This window comes from Penicillium nucicola, assembly GCF_028828085.1.
Source record: "Penicillium nucicola strain IBT 29836 chromosome Unknown utg000008l, whole genome shotgun sequence".
NCBI lineage: Eukaryota > Fungi > Ascomycota > Eurotiomycetes > Eurotiales > Aspergillaceae > Penicillium > Penicillium nucicola.
This window is the reverse complement of record NW_026643132.1, coordinates 197,355-212,420: the sequence shown is the minus strand read 5'-3', so window position 1 is coordinate 212,420 and position 15,066 is coordinate 197,355. Positions and strand designations below refer to the sequence as shown.

At 52.8% G+C, this 15,066-nt stretch overlaps 7 protein-coding genes across 7 annotated transcripts; 3 read left to right on the top strand and 4 right to left on the bottom strand.

Annotated features, from left to right (window-relative positions):
• Nucleotides 1-218: 218 nt before the first annotated feature.
• N7511_007562 (uncharacterized protein) lies at nucleotides 219-3,511 on the bottom strand (the record flags this gene model as incomplete). The annotated part of the gene is made up of 5 exons (XM_057129939.1): nucleotides 219-2,324; nucleotides 2,363-2,980; nucleotides 3,030-3,129; nucleotides 3,186-3,303; nucleotides 3,349-3,511. 5 exons carry the CDS (start codon nucleotides 3,509-3,511, stop codon nucleotides 219-221), a joined length of 3,105 nt encoding a protein of 1,034 aa, XP_056981722.1.
• A 658-nt stretch (nucleotides 3,512-4,169) lies between these two features.
• N7511_007561 (uncharacterized protein) lies at nucleotides 4,170-4,722 on the bottom strand (the record flags this gene model as incomplete). The annotated part of the gene is made up of 4 exons (XM_057129938.1): nucleotides 4,170-4,222; nucleotides 4,291-4,430; nucleotides 4,522-4,611; nucleotides 4,667-4,722. The coding sequence occupies 4 exons, from the start codon at nucleotides 4,720-4,722 to the stop codon at nucleotides 4,170-4,172; spliced, it is 339 nt and encodes a 112-aa protein (XP_056981721.1).
• Nucleotides 4,723-6,787: 2,065 nt separating this feature from the next.
• N7511_007560 (uncharacterized protein) lies at nucleotides 6,788-9,241 on the top strand (the record flags this gene model as incomplete). Its single annotated transcript, XM_057129937.1, has 1 exon — nucleotides 6,788-9,241. The coding sequence occupies one exon, from the start codon at nucleotides 6,788-6,790 to the stop codon at nucleotides 9,239-9,241; it is 2,454 nt and encodes an 817-aa protein (XP_056981720.1).
• A 452-nt stretch (nucleotides 9,242-9,693) lies between these two features.
• dph1 (2-(3-amino-3-carboxypropyl)histidine synthase) lies at nucleotides 9,694-11,062 on the bottom strand (the record flags this gene model as incomplete). The annotated part of the gene is made up of 2 exons (XM_057129936.1): nucleotides 9,694-10,841; nucleotides 10,900-11,062. 2 exons carry the CDS (start codon nucleotides 11,060-11,062, stop codon nucleotides 9,694-9,696), a joined length of 1,311 nt encoding a protein of 436 aa, XP_056981719.1.
• Nucleotides 11,063-11,293: 231 nt separating this feature from the next.
• Nucleotides 11,294-12,441, top strand: N7511_007558 (hydroxymethylglutaryl-CoA lyase; the record flags this gene model as incomplete). Its single annotated transcript, XM_057129935.1, has 2 exons — nucleotides 11,294-11,548; nucleotides 11,617-12,441. The coding sequence occupies 2 exons, from the start codon at nucleotides 11,294-11,296 to the stop codon at nucleotides 12,439-12,441; spliced, it is 1,080 nt and encodes a 359-aa protein (XP_056981718.1).
• A 250-nt stretch (nucleotides 12,442-12,691) lies between these two features.
• N7511_007557 (succinate dehydrogenase assembly factor 4) lies at nucleotides 12,692-13,105 on the bottom strand (the record flags this gene model as incomplete). The annotated part of the gene is made up of 1 exon (XM_057129934.1): nucleotides 12,692-13,105. The coding sequence occupies one exon, from the start codon at nucleotides 13,103-13,105 to the stop codon at nucleotides 12,692-12,694; it is 414 nt and encodes a 137-aa protein (XP_056981717.1).
• Nucleotides 13,106-13,306: 201 nt separating this feature from the next.
• Nucleotides 13,307-14,840, top strand: N7511_007556 (acetylornithine transaminase; the record flags this gene model as incomplete). The annotated part of the gene is made up of 3 exons (XM_057129933.1): nucleotides 13,307-13,417; nucleotides 13,477-13,713; nucleotides 13,776-14,840. 3 exons carry the CDS (start codon nucleotides 13,307-13,309, stop codon nucleotides 14,838-14,840), a joined length of 1,413 nt encoding a protein of 470 aa, XP_056981716.1.
• Nucleotides 14,841-15,066: the final 226 nt, after the last annotated feature.

Here is a 15,066-nt window from a genome sequence, read left to right as displayed (position 1 = left end):
AGCCGTCATATGCATAAGGAAAGATAAGAAAGTACTCCGAGAATATGACTCTGAATAGGAAATGCAAGATGTAACGTTAAATCATGAACTGAACTCAAGACGGAATCATTAAATCGTGTCCAAACGCAACCAAATGGGAACATGACCAGTCAACAAAACAAACAAAAGAAATGAACAACATTATCAGAAAGAGACACAGAAAAAGGCACATATTTCGATTACTTGTGTCCGTTCTGTCCATTTCCATTCTCCTTGTCAACCTTCGTCTCAAACTCATCTTCGTAAGCGGCAATCGATGCGGAGCTGCGCACACGCTGCAGTTGGCTAGCGACGTAGTGGTTGATGTGTTCTTCGTCGCGCGGGTCAGTGCTGCCACGACGGCTGCTGGCGTGACTACCTCCACGGCTGACGCCGCGACTGAAGCTGGGCTCATCATCTTCGTCGTCGACGACAGTTGAGGCGGCAGGGGTTGCTTCACCTGAGTAGAAGTCACTACGGTTGCCAATTGAGCGAGTCGTCGATGAGCGGCGGATAGATGGACGGTTTGAGCCGCGAGGTCTGCCCGAGCGGGAGTAGATATCATCAAAATAGTGGGATGCGGCAGCGAAGCCGGCGCGGGGTGTTTGCGGGAGACGGCAGTTGACACCTGTGTCGTGGATGATCTTGGCGATCAATCCGGTCCAGCCGCACTGGTGTGATGTGCCGAGACCGCGGCCTGTGTCACCGTCGAAGAACTCGTGGAACCAGAGATGGTCTTTCCAGTGCTCGTCGAAGTCGAGGAGGTCTGAGCCGGCATTGACGGCGCGGCGGCCTTCGTCGTTGCGAGCGAAGAGATGCTGCATACGGTGCTGCAGTTCTTCGGCTACGTGACCCAGGTGCATGTAGTCGCCGGAGCCCTTGGGGCATTCCACTTCCAGGGAATCACCATAGAACATGTAGAAGCGGAGGAGGGACTCAACCAGCAGGAAGTTGACGCAGAGCCAGATAGGGCCGCGCCAGTTACTGTTACCACCGAAGAGACCGCTGTCCGAATCTCCGGGGACGTAGGCGACCTTGAAGGTTTGGCCGTTGACATCCATGGAATAGGGGTTCTTTTCGTGGAACTTGGACATGGAACGAATACCGTGCTCGGACAGGAATTCAGTCTCGTCAAGCATGCGCTCGAGGATCTTGACCAAACGGTCTTTGCTGACAAGTGCCAGGAGCAGTCGATCATCCTTACCACGGTGCTTCATACTAGCGATGTTGCGCTCGGCGATATCTGGCCTGTTCTCAATGAACCACTCTACTCGTCGCTTGAACGACGGGAATTTATTGATAAGCTCAGGCTCGAGAGTGAGCACAGCGTAGAGAGGAATCAGACCAACAAGAGACCTAATAGGCAGCTGCTGGGTCCACGGGCCACCGTATGAGATGGCATCGTAGTAAAAGCTATCATCCTCATTCCAGAGCGACTGAACGGTGTCATCTCCATTACGGAAAGTCATGGCATCACTGATGAGCAGGAAGTGCTCGAAGAACTTGGAGGCAATATCCTCATATGTGCGACGGTGCTTAGCCAATTCCAAAGAGATGTTCAGCATGCACAGACAGTAAAATGCCATCCAGCCAGTGCTGTCGGCTTGCTCAAGGACACCACCAGTGGGCAATGGCTCGGAGCGGTTGAACAAGCCAATATTATCGAGTCCCAAGAATCCACCTTCAAACACGTTCTTACCACCCGAGTCCTTGCGGTTCACCCACCAGGTGAAGTTGAGCAACAGCTTCTGGAAGACACGTTCCAGGAAGTCCAAGTCCTGGCGACCGTACATCTTACGCTCGATCTTGAAGGTACGGAACACAGCCCAGGCATGCACGGGTGGGTTCACATCTCCGAAGTTCCACTCGTAGGCAGGCAACTGGCCGTTAGGGTGCATGTACCACTCACGAGTGAGTAGATCGAGCTGCTTCTTCGCGAAGTCGGGATCCATCATAGCCAATGGAATACAATGGAAGGCAGTATCCCATGCAGCGAAGAAGGGATACTCCCAAGAGTCAGGCATCGACAGGATATCATCAATGTATAGATGACGCCACTGCTCATTGCGAATGCCCTTACGGCCTGCAGGAGGAGGGATCTCACTCGGGTCACCATTACTCCATTGGTCCCAGACGAAGTTGTAGTACTGCTTGCACCACATCATTCCGGAGAAAGCCTGACGCTGGATGTTGCGAAGATCATCACTCATGGGGAGAGGGTTGATCCGGTAGTAGAAGTCATCGGCCTCGGCACGACGTTGCTCGATAACATCGTCCACGACTTCTTCGTCGACAAAGTCTTCCTTCTTGCGGGACACACGGAAACGGACGACAGCACACTCACCAGGGGGACTCCCTCGCCCTGGTTGAAGGCATACCATGCAGCAAACTTGGTACCTTCATTGTCTGGGTTGATGGCACCCTTCTCTTCCTCAACAATGTGACGATGGAACGCATCCTTCACATATGGAGTCTCATTCTCGGTATCCCAGAGCTTCTTGTGGTTCGTTTCATTGTCAGTGAACATCAACTGAGGCTGGATATCGTCATCGCTTGAGCCGACAGGAGGCGACGGAGCAAAAGATATGTATCGCTCGCCAATCTTGGCATGGTTGGACTTGGCGTGCAATGCGCCATCCTGCTTGATGCAAGGCTTTTCCTCCTTCTTCTTTTCCTCACCCCAAGACCAGGTGTTGCGGAACCAAACATGAGGAATAATGTGAAGCTTCGCCGGCTCTGGACCACGATTGTATGCAATGACACGGAAGATCAGTTCGTCCTCGTCATCGGCTTCCTTGGCAGTCTCGATGAAAATGTCCCAGTAACGGTTCTCCTCAAAGATACCCGTATCCAAGATCTGGTACTCAGGCTCCAAACGCGAACGCTTGGCATTCTCATCGATAAGGTCCTGGTACGGGAACTTCCTCTGAGGGTATTTGTAGAGAAATTTCATATACGAGTGCTGTCTGGGTTAGCCGGCGACACAGGAATCGGGGCGACGTGCAACCTACCGTCGGGGTATTGTCCAGATGGAAATGAGCTTCCTTGACACTCTCACCATGATTTCCCTGAGGATTGGACAGACCGAACAGGCGTTCCTTCAAGAAATCGCTGATCCCGCAATTAGTTTCCCCAGATCTGGACCCACCAGGAGAGCTTGGACTTACTCTTCTCCATTCCAGAAAGCAAAGGCGATGTTCTGCAGCGCATGGGTATCCGAGACACCGGCAATACCATCCTCACCCCAGCGAAAGGTCCGTGAGCGTGCATGGTCGTGGGTGAAATCTACCGGGTCAGCCGTTTGTCGTCTTCATTGCAGACTTTACTCACAACTCCAGGCATCACCATCCTCGGAATAATCCTCTCTCACGGTAGCCCATTGGCGCTCAGCGACGTAGGGACCCCATTTCTTCCAGTACTTGGTTCTCTCGCGGTCTTCCTTGAGACGTTTCTCTTCCTCAGTGAGGAACTCATGGCCATCGATTAAAACCATGATGGAATGGTCAACGACGGGGGGAATTGAGAGAAAACGACCTGACCAAAGACTCTGAAAACTACACAAAAAATGGAACAAAAAGGTGAAAAGAAGCTGGCGGGAAGAAGAAGAAGAGAAGAACAGGGAATGGGGGAGGGGCAGACTGCTCCGCCCACGAGCTGCCCCCAGTGGTGACAGCTCCACCCGAAAAGAGCTTTGGGGGACTTTTGACCAGCCAAAAAACAGGAATGACGAAGTGGATGGGTTTGATAGGCCTGTGATTGGCCGAGTCGGAGGCCCATTGCATTCTGGGCTCGGGTCTGCAGCGGATATAAGATGTTGCACTATTAACGTCGGATCTATACTAGAATCTATACTAGAACCTATCGAATCGATACAATCGATACAATTTCTACTAGAGCTCGAGGTTCACGTTTACTAGACTCAGTCCATGTAGCATGAAAATAGCATCACATTCAACATAAGGGCAATTTCGCACAATTACGCCAACCTCCAAAGAGGAGAGGGGTTCTCAAAATGCATATCAAAGAATCAAAAATCATCCCAAAACCACGCCGACTGGAACGCGTCTATCTGACGCGGCGCGGGTCTACATATCTCATAGATCTTCCGAAGCTCCAGTCTTCAAATATCGCCAAGGGGTCTGGTGGCAGAGTTAGACCGAATTGTCTCCTCGCTGCTCCGGCTGCTTGTCGGGTCCCTGGGACGCTGTTTCACCGTCAGAACCCGCCCGAACCGTTCTAGCCCTGGGCTAACCGATCAGGACGAGCGCTCACCGGCTGTCTGACCTTCCTCCCGTCGTCGGGAGCTGTTACCGGTCGCACCGGTCTGCTGCGACTGGAGGCGCCTCTCCGCCTCGCGAATGCGCTGCTGCAGCTCTTCCAGTTCACGACTCTGGATCATCATTTGCTGTTTCCTGTGGGTGGGGCGCGATTAGCGCCCGGTAAATGCCAACAGTCGCTTGCGCTGCGACGAGATGCGGAATGGCGTCCACCCGCGCGACTTACTTCTGGTCGATAGTCTGGGACAAGTTGTTGACGTCCGAGTCAAGCATGAAGGCGCTGTCCAGCGCCGAGGAGAAGGCTTGGGCCATGGTCCTAGGTCACTATTAGTGCCATGTTGAGAACCAGCGAGGGATCGAGGGGGACGAACGACTGCGGGCGGACCTTGGGCTTCCACTCTCGATCCATGTCAGACATGTCAGACATGATGTTTCTGAATGTGAAGGGTGCTAGCACGGGCCGCTGTTGGGACCCCAGAGGGATGTAAGATGGTCGACCGAGGGATGTGCAACCGGAGGGGCACAAGGCGTGTTGATGTTGAGATAGCCGATGTGGGATATGTCGAGACAAAGACCAGCCGAAAGTCGTACGCACGGGTATAACTCTGGGGAATGCGATGTCAGCGTTTTCAGCCTTTATACTTATGCGCCACGATCGGGTGGGGAGGTCAATACCAGAGGTATAGAGACGGTTTAGCGTATTTGACAAGACCACGGGAGACGAAAGCCAGCAGAGGGAGAATGAAGAGGAAGATGAAGAAGATGAAGAAGATGAAATTGAAGGAGAGATGATCCTTGAGTCCACTCTGTTACTAGTCGCGGTAATTCGAGTCCCATATCCACCGCAAGGAGACAGCTGAGTGTTACGGTATTTGCCTTACACAGGGGTCTGATATGCCCATCTATAAGGGGTTCAGGGGTTAGCCCCTCTTAACCTGGAGAACAAAAAAAAAAGGGGGAGCCATTTGTGCAGTAGAGTAATGAATGGATCACACTCCTCATGATTGGGTGAAGTGGAATTATTAAAATGACCAAGGGCCCCCATATGGGTTCTATTGCCCAAGTGTACAGCTAACTTGACTTACAGGAGAGGTGTATGCGAGCTCTCCAAGCTGTGAACCCCCCGTTTCCAGGTACGGTAACGGACACACGTGACTCCACATGACGTAGACGTGCGGCGACTGCCAAGACCCTCTACATGGAACAGTTTCGTCGTTTCTTCGTTTCTTTGCTTTTCTGGGTTTCGTGTGAAGGCTTCTTCTTCGATGAATGGGTGATCATGTTGAGATAACGGGGCTTCCCCAGGGACATATTTCCAGGAAGCTCGGTGGCCAAGTGCTTCCTCTCCGATTCTCCCTTGCCTTTCCTCTCATAAGTGAACGTTAATACTCAACCCAATCGGGTCGGCATCTATGACGAGCAGAATACAACATAGTCGCAGAACCCGGTGATCGATGGAATGGGATCAAAGCTGACAGTGCAAATAACCCACTCAGAGCTCCTAGCTGCTTTGGGCCATGTGAAATCTTGTGTCTTTACTGACTGAAAAGAGAAGTATGCATCAGCTCTTCTAGCTTCTCGTGGTGTTGCGGGCAGGACCGGGATCTATAGATAGGGGCAGCAGTACCTTTTTACTGTGTGCCCTGGGAAAAGTCCTCAAATGGTAACGCTATAGCTGAATAACTACTGCACAGTACCCAACATCAATGGTGGAATAAGTGTCCAATTTCGCCAGGGGCAGTCACTCTGTGCATAGTAGGTAACAAGTCTCTCATTATATTACGCTAAGTTATGAGACATGGAACAAATGTCAGAATGAAAGGAAAATAGCAAGCCTATACGTGAAATCTAGATTGCTCAGGATGTGAAGTATAAACATTGCATGTGAAGTGATGCCCTATTCGGGAGGTAGACGCGTGAGGTGGCTTGACGTGGCCAAGTCGTTTGTCTACGCCCTATGCGAAGTTCACGAAGCACAGATACCATCTTGTTTGCATAACTCATGCAATATTCAAGAACTGAATATGCAGTCACTTTCTAGAATACAAAATATAGTGTAGATCTGGCATTCTGACGTCTGCCCGGCAACCAGCCCAGACAGGGTCACCTGACTAACGTTCTCAGACCTTGGCCAACTTCCCCTTCCAGACCTCTTTTTCATCAAGACTCGCCAGTGATTTTCATTTCTAGGCCTATTTGCCTGTTTGAGACGCGTGTGTTTGTGGTATTCTGTTGTGGGCGCCATTTTTGGGAATTTTTACTCCTTTTTTTTTCTCCCGCCCGGATGGATTAAAGGCTCCGCATACAGGGGATCGATCCAGTCTGTCGCGTTCGCCTTTCCTTTCCAGGCCACCTAGATCTGGACACCTGAATCGACCGATAAGACCGAAAACTCAACCTGACACATCTACCCTTTATCCGTTTCGCCAACCACCGTGGCCCCCATCCTCAAATCTTTCCCCCCCAGTGGCCGACCGGACGGGCTATGGGGGATGCCTCCATTGTCGGCATACACTTCGTTTGAGTCGCTGCTCTTCTTCCAGTCGCTAGCGATCTCGGAAACCGCACCAACAAGCTTTGGGTCCATCTCAGAGCTCTTGCGCAATAACCCGTTAGTTCGTGAGAATGTCGAATTCAATGCGGATCGCCTGACACCAGAGGCGCTGGAAGACCTGTATGCGACTCTGATGCGCGATGGGTTTAAGAAAGAGGCCGTACTTCCAGTCAATGGTCGACCGACAGAGACCTTGAGCCCGCCAAACCCGAAGAAACGCAAGATATCGAGCCCGCGACCAGAGGCATTAGCTGCCGGGGCTTCACATGCCGCGCTTATTCCCGAATTGGTGGCACACTTGTACGCCAAATACAGAGACCTTGTGACCAGAGAAATCAGGGACGATGAGAAGCAGTACACCGAGATCAGAGCGGAACTGGAGCGTTTACAGAAGGAGGACGAGCAACCCACAGAACCGACACCATCCAGGCCTGCAAAGGTAGCACACACGGAGCTCACGGATATTGATGTAAAAGAAGAACACCTCGGCCAAAATATACAAGATCGGACAAGCAAGCCTCTTGCAGCTACGGTTCCGCACGTGCAGGACAAGCCAGCTCCACCAGAACCGCGACCACAGCGTATTGAGGTAAATGTGCCTCCTCCAAGTCAAGACATCCCGAAGGCCCAGCCAGCTCCTGTGAGCCAACCACAAGTTCAACCACAAGCGCAGACTCCTGCGCCCAAAGCCCCAGGGGCTGGACAGCCACAACCACCGGCCGCCAATATCCAAGCCTTGGCAAAACCGCCTGTTCAGCCCCAGCTTGCTCCCTCTGCTCAGAAGCCACCTACCACACCCGCTGGAGCGCGTATAACACCGGCTCATCCTTCGCAAATCGCACCTCGCGCCCACCCTACGCCTACACCCCTCTCTAGCAAGCTTGGTCCTGCACTCCCGCCGGCGCCTCAGCGCACTCCAGCACAGCCGAGCTTCCAGCAATGGCAACTCGACCCTTCTCCACACTCTACCTACTCCGCTATTTCTCCGGGCACTGCTACTCCCCAAGCAGCTCAAGCCAATATTAAACGACCTGTTCCACCTCTCTCCGCCAACCAACCAGCACCAGGATCGCAGGCTCCTGTATCATTCCAATCTCCTTTCCCAAGTACACCTGGTGCGGTTTCTGCTGTACAAACCCCCGTCCCAATCGGCCGGCCCCGCATCTCTCAAACACCAAGTTCCACATTCCCTTCATTCTCTGAATCGCGTGCTTCTCATCCGCGGCTCTCCATTGACACGCAAGGCTCTTCAACGCCATGGAAAAGGACTCCTCTTCTAAGTATTCCGAAGTCCCCACCCACACCTCCACGTCCACTGCCTGAGGATGTCAGCCCGATCAGTGACAGGGGGCAATCGCCAATCGATGCGATGGACATGTCACCTCCTCCAAGGCTGAACCGCGCGCAACGAGCCCGATCCCCCGAGGACAAGAAACCTCGGCGTGGCCGTGCTGACAGCAAGTCCGCTGCTAATGTCAAGATTGAGAAATCGGAGAAACCAGCTTCGACCCGAAGGACTCGTGCTGTGAGTTCGGTCTCGTCCCAGAGTCGTGGACGATCCCTGGCTTCCCGTGGTGAATCCCCTATTCCTTCAGAGCGGACAACGAGCCGCCGCAAGGGTGCGGCTGCTACTGTGAACGAAGATACCCCCAAAGCTCGTTCCAAGCGCAAGCGCGGGCCAAGTGAAGCTTTAGAACAAGAACCCCACCCTTCCGATATTCCGAAGTTTGACACAACCCAATATGTCATGGCCACGCGCAATTTCCACCGAACTGCTGCTCCTATCATGAATGATGTATCTACTCATAAGCTCGCCTCCATCTTCAGCAAGCCAATTGGCGAGCGTGACGCACCTGGCTACCACGACCTCATCTACCGCCCACAAGATCTCAAATCTATTAAATCTGCCGTCCATCAGGGCAGCAAAGCAGTCGCTACGGCCGCCGAATCCGTCAGTACCCCTGCCGGAGATGGAGAGTCTCCTGCTCCCGGCAGTACACCGTCGTCCAAGAATGGCCTTCTTGTGTTGCAGAAGAATGAAGATTTCGTACCACCAAAGGGAATCGTCAATTCCGCACAATTGGAAAAGGAATTCATCCGTATTTTCGCCAACGCCATCATGTTCAACCCCATCCCCCAGCGCGGATTCGGACCTGCTTTCCCCATGACCAGTGACCGTGGCTCACGCGAAAGCACTCAAATGGGCGATAGCGACGAGGGTGGTATTATTCATGATTCACTGGAGATGTTCGGAGATGTCGAGCAAGCTGTCACTAGGTGGCGTGCTGCTGAGCGGACTGCGGACGAACTAGCCAACAAGAACATTCTTTCCCTTCGTCGTGGCAGCGCCAGTGATTTCAACACTGACAGTACCGATGATGTGAAAGGCTGATTCTTCGCTGATTCTTCATTCACTATTGTATTATGACCTTTGTATTCGATTAGAACCCTGTATGTCTTCTGACTTTTTTTTGGAAATGAATTAACATGATGTCTCCCGCTGGTGCCTTCGATAGCCCAGCAATTTTTAATAGCTGTTTTCCTTCGGATCTGTCTCCATTGCTAGAAGCCACTGCTTGAACCATGGCAAATGATGGGCGTACTTCTTTACAATCACCCCTCAAATATGAGCAAGGACTTTAGACTCTTCATGGAAGAGCACCAAAGAGATTGCGTTTCCCACATAAACATGCTCATGAAAAGAAAACCGTGTATATCATTGTCGTGACTTCCCAAATCAGAGCCAGTCCTGCTGCCCTGAGTCTATGTATGGGGGGTATATACTTTCTAAAATTCTAGACGAGCCAAACAGGCACATACACTCGAGATGGTTCAAATCCCAAATCAAGTAGCCTGCTCCGGCCTCGTCCGACCGAGTCCTTCCTTCGCATAAAAGTCCATCGGATACACGCCCTTGTTCCCCTTATCCCAGTTCTCACGCACACCCAGTGCAATCAATGCCTCGTACGGTGTCAGCAATGGCCGCTGGAATGCATAGCCCCAGTCAATGCTTAGACGCGGACAGGCAATCTGCACCCAGCACTCCACATCTGCCATGGAGGCTAGCTTGCCCGGGAAGATCTCGCTTAGTAGGAGGTTCACGACGGGAATACCGCGCTCGCTCAGGTGCTTCTCGATCATCGCCATCGTGTTAGGGTTACCCTGTCTTCCCAGGGATCCAAGAATGATACCCCATTTGCGAGCGGTTTGAGCTGTGGCGATGGCATCGCGGCGAATGGTGTGCATTTCCTCGTGCTCGTAGCTCTCGCGTGTGAGGGTGCGCGAGTAGGGATCGTAGCGGTAGGCTGGGATTGTGGGATTGTGAATCATGGCTGATTCAAGGTGGAAGCGACCATCGCCGAGGTAGAGGATTGCGTCAATTTCTGTATCGGCCAGTTGGGGTGATGTGCAGCCGAGGATCTCGCCTTTCGAGAGGGGTGTGATTTGCGGGATGACAACGCGGAAGCCGGCGCGCTCGAGGACTGGCTTGAGACCGTGGAGGGTGGCGTTGAATTGGATTGTGCCGACTGTTGCAATGCTTTGGCCAGGCTTGAAGTTGCGCTCAAGGGTGGCTATCAAATGGGTTGTGTCGATGCTGATGTCCACAAAGATATATAGGGTTTTGATTTTTGTTACGTCCACTGGAATCAGGCAACTGTGTGCGTAGTGCACGAGCAGGTCACAGCCCAGAGCTCTTGCGGTATAGTCATCGATACAGCATGCGCCGTAAGTAACATCGCCCATGATTAGGGTTTCGATGCCCGGGCAGAACTGGGTCAGGATATCGGAGATGGTTGTCGCGAAGATGAGGAGTCCTTCCGGAAATTGGAGGGCCACGCGCTTCGCACCTGATGTGCGGACTCGGTGGATTGTTTTGGGGATCTCAAAGGAGTAGTTCTTGGGCAGAAGTTCCATTGCTTCTTGGATTTCGGGATCATTCAGAATTTCCGGCGGGACTTGATTGAGAGTACGAGGGGTTCGTCGCGGGGCAGCTGAGAGGAAATGAAGATCAGTATATGAGTTTGAAGGGACCTAAGGAAATCCAAATACCAGTCTGCACCGCTGTAGACTCGACATCCTTGCCCGCAGTGTCTTTTTGGGCTTGGGCATCCGCGGTTCGTCGTCCAACAAATCTTTTCTTTGGCTGGCGCAGTTGGCTAGCAGCTGGCTGAGAGCCGTCCTCAATAGAGGTGGCAGGAGGCTGTGAATCCATGATAACCGAAAACGAAAAGTGAATATCTACAGAAATCGCAGACAGTCACAGATCGATTGATCATCCCACTTCTTTTTTTTGGCTGAGTCAGGAGGGGTGGTGATCACTAGTCCAAAAGAGGTAAGGCGCTCTCCGCATCTCGGCCTCCATTCCACAGCTCCTCCGCCTTCTCCAGCTATTTCTTGCACAATTGTTGCTTTATTGGCTATATCCCCTGGCTGACTTGTGATAATGATCGCTGCCCGCCCCCGATTGGGTTTGTTTTCAGCGCTGCGTGCCTCTCCCTACACGCGCCGCTTTGCGACTGATTCGCGGTTAACCTCGGACCATGTCCGCATCGTGGAGGTCGGTCCTCGAGATGGACTGCAGAACGAGAAGAAGTCCATCTCGATGGATACAAAGCTGGAGCTAATTCGCCGACTGGCCACGACCGGCGTCACTACTATCGAGGCCGGTTCATTTGTCCCCGCCAAATGGGTACCACAGGTAGGATTGCACCGAGTATCGCCGTACAGCTCTGCAGTGACTTCAAGACTAATCTCGGTTCATCGCAGATGGCAAGCACATCGGAAATTTGTGAGCATTTGCTCACTACACCGCCGAAATCGCAAGATACGATCGCATACAACTATCTTGTTCCTAACATCAGAGGATTGGAGAGCCTAGTGAAGATCATGGATACCACAGGCGTTCCCGCCGATGCGACTGGGTCAACATCGAAGGCTGCTACAACAACCGAGGTCTCTCTTTTTGCAGCAGCCACTGAAGCATTCTCGCAAGCCAATACCAACTGCTCAATTGCCGAGTCACTTGAGCGAATTAAGCCCATTGTCTCACTAGCAAAGACGAAGGATATCCGAGTCCGCGGTTATGTCTCGGTCGCCCTCGGGTGCCCCTATGAGGGCCCGGGCGTGGATCCTGTCAAGGTCGCCGAGATCACTGCCACTCTGCTTGAAATGGGAGCGGATGAGGTTTCGGTTGCGGATACCACTGGTATGGGCACTGCGCCGCGCACCATGGAGCTTCTCCTCGCACTCAAGGCAGCTGGTATTGCAAACACAGATTTGGCTCTGCATTTCCATGATACCTATGGGCAAGCCTTGGTGAACACAATCGTTGGCCTGGAGCATGGTGTTCGCATCTTTGATAGCAGCGTCGGCGGTCTTGGTGGCTGTCCGTATTCCAAGGGCGCAACAGGAAATGTGTCGACAGAGGATCTTGTCCACACAGTTCATAGCCTGGGAATGCACACGGGGATCAGCCTGGAGGAGATGTCAAAGATTGGATCTTGGATCAGCGAAGAGTTGGGCCGGGCTAATGGGAGCCGCGCTGGAAAAGCGACTGTCTCTCGTCTCTCGACGGAAAAGGCATCCCTTTAGTCGCCGTAGCATGTCCTGATTATCCGAATTCTGTGCTCCTTGTTAGTTTGATACTTTAGCATGTATGCCAAACATCGCAACATCCGTACAATATGCTTTTTGATTCAACAGTTCAGGCCATCTTGTTATGTACACTGTAGGCGGAATTATTATAAATTGCCCACCCACTCCTCCCGAAACGGAGACTTATATTCTTCAAGAAATACCAACGCCGGCATGATGCAAATGTCCCTGGCCAACTTGTCCTCACTTAGAAATCAGTGACGCGACCTCCGTAACTCCAATCACCCGCAGATCCCCAACGGAGAGGCTCATTCTTGGGTCCCCCAACCTCGCCAGTCTTGGGGTTTGTCTCGCCCTCGAATTCGGGCATCAGTTTCTTCGGCGCATCGGGGTGCAGTTCGCCACCTTTGCCGTCGGCCTGGATCTCACCCTGCGGGGACTGGTTGACCTGGGGTGTGCTGAATGCTCCAGTCGACTGCTTCTGGAGCTTTTCAAAGATCTCTTGTTCCTCTTTAGGGAGGCGCGGGGGAGCCGGCGAATTGGAGAATGGCATAGGCTTGTCGTCGGCTTGGCACAGGATCCGGGTTGTGGAGAGTGGTCGGACAGCGCGCCCGATGGGGACAGAGAAAATTGAACGGCGAATAGCAAGTGAGAAAGACATTGTGTATGAGGAGTATGATATGTCCAGTGAGGTGAAGTTGGGGAAGTTCGGGAATGTTTTGAGTCACTCCGAGTGACTAAGAGCCGATCCCGATATCGCCTTTTTCTCCCGGATCTGATTAGAACCGTTTGATCTTCACCTCCTTGTACATTCGGCTTTTTTTTTTTTTTTTCGTTCATACTCGTCTTGAATATATTCGCCATGTCTGCTATTCGCATGGCCGCGCGCCGTCTGCCTCGCGCATCTAAGCTGGTCCCTGCCCTTGAATCACCAGTGCGCCGATTCACCACTGCCAATGTGGCCAAGGCACAGGTACGCAGGCTCACTATAGTCCACAATCTTCTCCAGCGTAAGAGTTAACAATGATACAGAAGGTGGCTGTCCCGAATCCCGATCCTTCGGCAGACTCAGTTACTGCCTCGTTCATCAACGAGCGGGCTCCGTTCATGGTCCCGACCTACGTTCGCCCAGCTCCCATGATGATGAAGGGACAGGGCTGCTACTTGTGGGATATGGAAAACCGCCGCTATTTGGACTTGACTGCAGGAATTGCCGTCAATTCTCTCGGTCACTGTGACCCCGAGATCGCCAAGATCATTGCTGAGCAGGTGCGCTACAATGCTCCATGAGTCAATAACGATCAATTGCTAACTGCGATACTCAATTGCAGGCTGAGACCCTCATCCACGCCTCCAACCTTTATCACAACCCTTGGACCGGTGCTCTGAGTCAATTGCTCATTGAGTTGACTCAGAAGTCCGGTGCTATGCGCGATGCGTCCCAGGTCTTCATTTCCAACTCCGGTACGGAGGCCAACGAGGCCGCCATCAAGTTCGCCCGCAAGGTCGGCCGCACCTTGAACCCCTCCGGTGAGAAGCATGAGTTTGTGTCCTTCAACGGCTCATTCCACGGCCGCACAATGGGTGCCCTCTCAGCCACACCCAACCCCAAGTACCAGACCCCCTTCTCTCCCATGATCCCCGGCTTCAAGTACGGCGATTACAACCAAATCGACCAGCTCCAGACTCTCATCACTGATAAGACCTGTGGCGTTATCGTCGAGCCCATCCAGGGTGAGGGTGGTGTCAACAGCGCTACTCCCGAGTTCCTGGTTGCTCTGCGCAAGCGCTGTGACGAAGTCGGCGCTGTCCTGATCTTCGACGAGATCCAGTGCGGTCTGTCCCGTACCGGTTCCCTCTGGGCTCACGCCCATCCTTCTCTCGCCCCGGCCTCCGGAGAAGCTGCCCACCCCGATATCTTGACCACCGCCAAGGCCCTTGGTAACGGTATCCCTATCGGTGCCACCATTGTCTCCGGCAAGACTGTCGGCCAGCACATCAAGACTGGCGACCACGGCACCACCTTCGGCGGTAACCCTCTGGCGTGCCGTGTCGCTCACCATATTGTTGAACGTCTCGCTGAGCCTGAGCTCCAGCAGTCTGTCAAGGATAAGTCTGCCCTCTTCGTGTCTGGCTTCGAGGCCCTCCAGAAGAAGTTCCCTGGCGTGATCTCCGAGATCCGTGGCCGTGGTCTCATCCTGGGTCTCCAGCTTGCCCCCGAGTTCACCGCCAAGGCTGGTGATATTATAACCGCTGCCCGTGAGCGTGGTATGCTGATCATCACTGCTGGCGAGGGCTGCATCCGTTTTGTCCCTGCTTTGACGATCACCGAGGACCAGATTCAGACCAGTCTGCGCATCCTTGAGCAGGCCATGGAGTCGGTCGTGAAGGCATAAACACCTTGATCTGAATGCCGCCTATGACTTTGTTTTCGTGATATATACCATGGATGTTATTATTTTCTGTATAGACATTTAGAGCGAAAGAAAAGTGACTTTGTTTTACTGTGAACAGTTGACGCGTTTGGGACGGAAAGGCGGTGGACCCCGTGGAGCTGTGGAGATAAGGACTCGTCACTCCAGTTGTCTCCGTAAATCTGATACAACCCCCCTAAAGCCATGA